This window comes from Gorilla gorilla, chromosome 1 (assembly GCF_029281585.2).
Source record: "Gorilla gorilla gorilla isolate KB3781 chromosome 1, NHGRI_mGorGor1-v2.1_pri, whole genome shotgun sequence".
NCBI classification, from domain to species: domain Eukaryota; kingdom Metazoa; phylum Chordata; class Mammalia; order Primates; family Hominidae; genus Gorilla; species Gorilla gorilla.
Window position 1 is genome coordinate 34221511 of NC_073224.2, and position 7433 is coordinate 34228943.

Here is a 7433-nt window from a genome sequence, read left to right on the forward strand (position 1 = left end):
GGCATTCATATTCTTAAGAACAATTTAAAATTTTAGGGCTTGGTATGTGGGTGTGTTTTATGAATTTGGGGGATGGGAGAGTACCACTGATTTTGTTCTTATTGCATTCGTTTTACATAAATAATAGAAATGTTTCTGGAATGGCTAAAACATTAAGACAGTATTAAGGATTCAAGTTGGTGATTTTTCCCACTATTTAATAGTATTTTACCCTTTATCACAAGATATTTAATTACCTTTAAAAATAAGAAAGCATTAAAATTTTGGTAGACTTCAAAAATATTAATTACATGCAACACAGAACAATTAGTAGTGTTTTCTTGGTTTTATTTCGCAGGTGGATATCCAGGTAAGGTCAGTGTTTTTATTTAAGATTGAATCCGTGTTTTTAGACTCGCCTACATGGATAGGCTGTTAATTTGCTGCGATGTTTTATCATGTGCATGAATTGTTAGCATAACTTCTAAAAGAAATTGCTTACTTAGAAATTGGTATTTATTTGCTAACTACAAGGTTAATGTATATATTTTCTAAATTGAGCGACTACTAGAATTATACATAATTACAAATTTGAAGTTGAATCTTGCTATTGATAATTATTAAATAGTTTTAACTTTAGATTAAACTAAACCAAAAGATAAATTATGACTTCAAATGAATCATGGCTGGGAATTGGAAGATTATGAAAAAAAAATTTCAAACTTTCACCTCATATTGCCTCTTGACAAAAATGAGTAGACGCTCAATAAATGATAAATTACATGCGGTTATGGTGAAAAACATGAGAAATAGTCTCAGACTGACTAGTAATAGAAAACTGTCATGGTAGAAGTTTGCTCAACAAGCTAATTTTAAAATAATTTTAGATATAGGTTTTCTTGATATATTTTTTACTTTTATCATTAAATCTCAACCTTCACTTTGTTTTGAGGGATCCAAGTGAAGGCGAAGCCAGTGGCAGAACCGACCCCTCAAGGTGAGGAGCCACTATTAATACTTCGCTGCTAGGTCCCTGTGTATGAAAACGTACTTTTGAAATACTTACAGCACTTAATGATCATGAATAGATCTAATAACTAGATAGCATGCGTATTTTAGATTTTTATATTGGGGTGGGTTTTCATAATGTTACCTAGCATTCAAGTCAGTCAACTTTAAGTTTGTTTTCCAAACATGCATTTGAATTGTGTACTTGGTATAGAAATAGGCTTTCTGTTCTATAAAGTATGTCAAGCTGAAGAATTAATAGATTAAATGTACTGATATTTTTCTCACTAAAGTAATGTAACTAAAATTAGTCTGAGTCAAATAGCACAAATAACACAGAACAGGGAGATAATTACATGTAGGAAGATTTGATATTAGTAATATATTTTAGGTGATAATTCAGTGTTTGACCACATTTAAAAATTCTATCCAGGCATACTTTTGGGGATTTCTTTTTTTGACATTTCATGCTAGTTGTATATTCATTCTGGCAATGGGTTTCATACTTGAGCACAATCAGAATTACAGGGAAGACTTGATAAAAAGATTGCTGGATCCCACTCCCAGGGTTTCTGATTCAGGGGCCGAGGCAGGTGCCTGTGGATTTGCATTTCTAACAAGTCCCCAGGAGATGCTTATGCTGCTGTTCTAGGGACCACATTATGGACATGTTAGTACTTGTGTTCATATTTTACAAATGGGAAATTTAAGAAATGAAGGCATTAATTTATTTTGAGTGTACCCAAGCATTAAGGAATGCAATGTAAATTTTACAACCAACAGGTATTCCACAGTATGAAAGGCTCTGGCTTCATTCAGGAATGATTGTGACCAGCTGAACACAAGCCTCCAATTTGATTTCTACTTTTCAAGTTACTTAAAATATAAAACATAATTAACTTTGGAAAACTATAGCATTCCCATGTAGTCTTTTTAACAAACCGTGCTATATTTACATTTAGTAATAATAGTTGAAATGTTTCTTTGTAGAGTTAGGTACCTGAGTCACCACGGTAGGGAGCCACAGGGGAGCAAGACAAATATTCTTCACTTTCTTCTGCCTTTTATAGAAACATGGAGGACTTGTTCTTAGCCTCTCCCTCACTTAGTCTTCACTTTTGAGCCCCTCCTTGCATTTCATCCTATATTTCCACTAAATTTCCCTCTGAGACATTTAGTAGTGTGTGGCATTGCAAGTGGCCCTTAATAGTTGCATTTTTGTCCTTTTAATGTAACTACATAATTTTATTACATTATAAGAATTAGTAACTGATATTTTATAAACGTTTACACAATACTTTTCACATTCCCTTTTGTTTGGTTGTTGTTGGGTTTGGTTCTGTTTTTGCTTTTGAACTGACTTATTGAATACTAACTATAAAGTACTTTCTGATCATTCAATTTTCACAACAACTAGGTGAAAATGCCTATTTTACAGATGAAAAAAAACAGCAAGGAACATAGGTGGGATCAAGCCAGCTATAATAAGGTTCTGTCATTTCAGGGAGATGAGGTGATACTGTGGTTAGAAGTATAGGTTCTCAGCCAGAGTGCATGGGTTTCAGCTATGTTCTACCACTTCCCTTACTGTGTGGCTTTGAGGAAGTTACTTCAACTCTGCGTGCCTCCATTTCCTCACTCTAACTGCCTCCTAGGGTTGTTCTGAGGGGTAAATGAGTAATTAATACATTTTAGGCACTTAGGACAATTCCTGCACCTAGTAAGTACTCAATAAATGTTAGCTGTTATTATATTAATATCCACATTTCGAGGAGCTTTCTACAATGGACATTATCAGTGGCAATGTCTGTGAGACCATGCAGAAAAATATTTCATTGTCTTAAGGTCATCTTAAGGTGGAATAGAAGGAAACTAGACTTAGAATAATATCCCTAAATTCTAGTCTTCACTTTTCAACTCATTAGCTCTATAACTTCAGGAAACTAATTTTTTTTTTTTTCTTCTGAGACAAAGTTTTGCTCTGTTGCCTAGGCTGGAGTGCAGTGGCACGATCTCAGCTCACTGCAACCTCTGCCTCCCAGGTTCAAGCAATTCTGCCTCAGCCTCCCAAGTAGCTGGGATTACAGGTGCGTGCCACCACACCCGGCTAATTTTTGTATTTTTAGTAGAGACGTGGTTTCACCATGTTGGCCAGGCTGGTCTCAAACTCCTGAGCTCATGGTCCTCCCACCTTGGCCTCCCAAAGTGCTGAGATTACAGGTGTGAGCCACAGAAAACTAATTTTAAGTTTTCCAGCCATCAGTTCCGTCTTTAAAATGAGTGCTCAGTCAACTGATCTCTCAGGTCCCTTCCAGCATGCCGATTCCACCAGAATTATACATGTGACCTTGGTAAATGACTCTGGTTGGCTTGCAAGCCCTAAGAGGCCTGTGATGCAATGGCTTAGATTCAGTGGGCAAAAAGAGAAAAATAGAGAACACGATGAAGTAAATACTTTCCATACTTATTAATAGTCTTTGGAAATTTATTTTCTCTACGTATTCCTTTCCTTATTTTCTCAAGATTGCATAGTTTGCAGAGCTTTGGGGACTCAGATACCTAGGCTCAGACACCTGGAAATGAAGTAGATAATATATATAAAATTATACGTGAATATATATCATACTATTGATACAAAATATATATATTAATTTAAAAGATGTATGCAGTAGATTATAAACTCCTTTCAAGGAACTTTTTTTTTCTTAAATCACATAAGTGAGATAGGTTAACAAGTTGCAATTGTAACATCTCTATTTGGATAATTGTTCAAGAAATTTAATTACAGGATTTTCTGTATCATGAATAATCTATTAACTTTGATGAAGCTATGAAGGTTTCTTTCTATGACTGTTTGAAATAGGTTTTTTGTTTCCATATTACTTGGGGGATGCCTGCAATAAGTAAAATTCAGTGAGATTTAGTCATTTAACAAATATGTTAATTATTACTATGTACCCAGCACAGTTCTAGATGCCCGAGATATATCAGTGAATGAAATAGACAAAATTCCCTGCCCTCCTTGAGTTTACAGTCTAATGGTAGATTCAGACAACACCCTAACAAATGGGTTAAATAATACGTTAGAATGTGTAAGTGCTATCAAGAAAAATAAAGCGGCTAAGGGGCCTTGGCCATGCTAGGATAGGAGTTAGGGTACAATATGAGCAAAGATTTGAAAAAAGCAAAGGAGTTAGCGTCGCAGCCATCTGGGGAGAAGCATTCATGACAGAGGGAACAGTCTGTGCAGCAGCCTTGTGGCAAGAACATAACCCCTGTGTTCAAGGAGCAGCATGGAGGCCATTGTGTTCTGATAGGAGTGAGGAAGGAGAAAAATTCTAGGAAATGGGACTAGGGGTAGTAGGAGTTGGAATGGAAGTCATGGGGAACGTTGTAGACTGTTTTAAGGATGTCTTTAGTGAAATGAGAAGTCACTGGAGGACATTGAGATGTGTGGTATAATCTAACATCTTTACCTAATTGCAGTACAACATTCTTTCTCAACCTTACCAGGTAAACGGATTATCTTTCCCTCTGAAGTTACGACATTCCTCCTATCCAAAAAGGCAGAAAAAAGAAATTTTTTATATTTCAAAAATGTATGTTTACAAATAGAATATTAGTGGTCCCTATTTTGTGTGTGTGCTTGAACAGAGAAATATGGAACTGAAGAAGGTATTAAGTTCTTCACTTTCAGTTGCAGACTTGTTTCCCTCAAACCACTTATATTTAAGAAAAATGCTATTTTAGATTGACAATATTAAAAGTCAAAACAGATGGCATCTTGGGGTGTGTTTCTGTAACAGCAAGATAACATAAATCTTTGCGTCCATCTGAGGGTAGTCTGCAAATTAGGTAGTGTTATTAGGCACTGAACTATGACCACTTAGATTTTATGTGTGTTTTGATCTCTTTGCTGAGTGAAATATTTGTTTTCATTCTTTCCCTTTGCCCTCTTCTTCCAGAAGTACATCAGGGGAACCAAAAGAAAGAGACAAGGAAGAGGGTAAAGATTCTAAGCCGCGTTCTTTGCGGTTCACATGGAGTATGAAGACCACTAGTTCAATGGACCCTAATGACATGATGAGAGAAATCCGAAAAGTGTTAGATGCAAATAACTGTGATTATGAGCAAAAAGAGAGATTTTTGCTTTTCTGTGTCCATGGAGACGCTAGACAGGATAGCCTCGTGCAGTGGGAGATGGAAGTCTGCAAGTTGCCACGACTGTCACTTAATGGGGTTCGCTTCAAGCGAATATCTGGGACATCTATTGCCTTTAAGAACATTGCATCAAAAATAGCAAATGAGCTTAAGCTGTAAAGAAGTCCAAATTTACAGGTTCAGGGAAGATACATACATATATGAGGTACAGTTTTTGAATGTACTGGTAATGCCTAATGTGGTCTGCCTGTGAATCTCCCCATGTAGAATTTGCCCTTAATGCAATAAGGTTATACATAGTTATGAACTGTAAAATTAAAGTCAGTATGAACTATAATAAATATCTGTAGCTTAAAAAGTAGGTTCACATGTACAGGTAAGTATATTGTGTATTTCTGTTCATTTTCTGTTCATAGAATTGTATAATAAAACATGATTGCTTAAAAACTTGTATAGTTGTCTAGATTTCTGCACCTGAATGTATGTTTGATGCTTTGATTTGAAAATGTTCTTCCCTGTTATTTACATTCTGGTGGGTTTTTAAAATTCTTACCTCCATCATGCAATTTTGAAATTGTGTCCAGAATTAAAAGTGCATAGAAATAGCCTTTACAATTGTAGCATGGACCTTTAAAAATTGTTTTAAAATCTTATTTAAATTTAAACCAGAAGCTGAAAAATAGATCAGCTTTATTATACACAAAATTATTACTGCTTATCTTTGCTCTTTTCCTTGTTATCCCACAAGGTTTAGTTGAGAAGATACAAAATGTTTACAGTGTTGGCACTTAGAGTTTTTAAATTCAAGTACATGAAATTCAATAATAGCATTGCCTTGAGCTAACTAGGAAGTACTGGGAAAAAAGTTAAATCTACATCAAGTTTCTTTTGAACTTTGAAGTGTTTTCTGACCCACTGCTAATTGTAGCAACAAAATTTAAAAGAAAAAAACCATACTTTATCTGGCTATTATAACATAAACTGTCACGTAGGTTTGCTGCCTTCAGAATACCGCAATTTAATTGTGGGAATAGAATAACATTGGGACTGTTTCACAGCACAAACTCATCTTTACAGTGTTGATCAATGCATCAGTTAAGAAATAATGCCACCTCAGGAATTAACTGGCATTGGGAACATTTGCCTCATTCTCCTGCTATCCTCTTCATTCACCCCTGCCACTGTAATATCTATAAGTACTTAAGAGACTTGTGAGCAAAACATACTATTTATAACAGTATATGATTGATTTATGCTTATGTGGTTGTTCAGTTTGTTCCCATGTAACTCGTTTGTTTTAAATATTTTGCCAGATTTCTTGTATTTATTCCACATCATTATGCCTATAATGTGCCGCTTTGTGATTGGGCATTTGCCTACTTTTCTTTCATAATTAGTGATATATGCGATGTAAAACCACTAGTAAAGGTACATTTTAATACTTGTTATTTTATACTGAATTAGCCTTGGAGGTTGACTGTGCAATGTTATTTACTGTTGTAATTACTGTAATACCAACATATGGGCCCCATCTGCACACTCCTGAAAAACAGAAAGTGTATTCAAATTTTATCAGTTTAAAGAAAATAAAGCTGTGATAAATACTGTAATTCCAACCTACATTAGAAGGTCTAAGTGTAGGTGATGTGCCATTCCATAATGGCTTCCAGACTAGGGTGAATTTTACGTTCTGTACTGTACTGTGATGTAGCTTTCTTCTGTAACAGTTGTGTTTTAAAATTAAGTGAGTTTTTTTTTTTTTGCCTTAGCAAAGGGTGGTGTTTGAAAAAAAAAATGTGTAGCCCCTTTTTAACCTAGTGTTCATTCAAAAAAAAATTGATGCAAATCTTTATTCACTTTCACTGGTGCACACTGAAATTTTACTTGAACAGTTCTCATAATAAAGCACTTGTCTTTTGCTCTTTATCAGAATGTGAATTACCTGTTTTCTGGTACAAAAGTATTCTGTATGAGGAGTTTATTGTATGTGTTCTAAATTTAGTTGGCAAAGGGTGAAGCTGTGAAGGTTTTCAAGATTATTGAAACGATGAAGGTTTCTTGTCATTATGACAAGAAAGTTTAATCTTTTTATAGGAATTCCTGTCACTGAAATACTTTTTTAAAAAAATAGACTCATGTGTTTTCCACGGTAGAAACTATTTTTTTACATTTTCTCACTGTGGCCAACTCTTCTGTGTTTGTAGAAAGGAATTTGACTTCAATATCTTTTATGAACTAAAAATGAAATCTTGATACTCACTTTAGATTTTTCATTTTATGTGTTC

The 7433-nt window shown here is 34.8% G+C and overlaps 1 protein-coding gene across 6 annotated transcripts in view; it reads left to right on the forward strand.

Moving 5' to 3' along the window:
* Nucleotides 1-7080, forward strand: part of MARK1 (microtubule affinity regulating kinase 1) — a 136040-nt gene extending 128960 nt beyond the window's left edge. For 4 of the 6 annotated variants that reach the window (XM_019030673.4, XM_004028427.5, XM_063708272.1 and 1 more), the window contains 2 exons: nucleotides 932-976; nucleotides 4953-7080. In XM_019030673.4, the coding sequence (XP_018886218.2) occupies nucleotides 932-976; nucleotides 4953-5307 (400 nt within the window). In that variant the 3' untranslated portion in view covers nucleotides 5308-7080. The remainder of the gene's footprint in view (nucleotides 1-931; nucleotides 977-4952) is intronic. The other 2 variants (XM_019030682.4, XM_004028428.5) reach the window with 1 other exon arrangement.
* The last annotated feature ends 353 nt before the right edge of the window (nucleotides 7081-7433 follow it).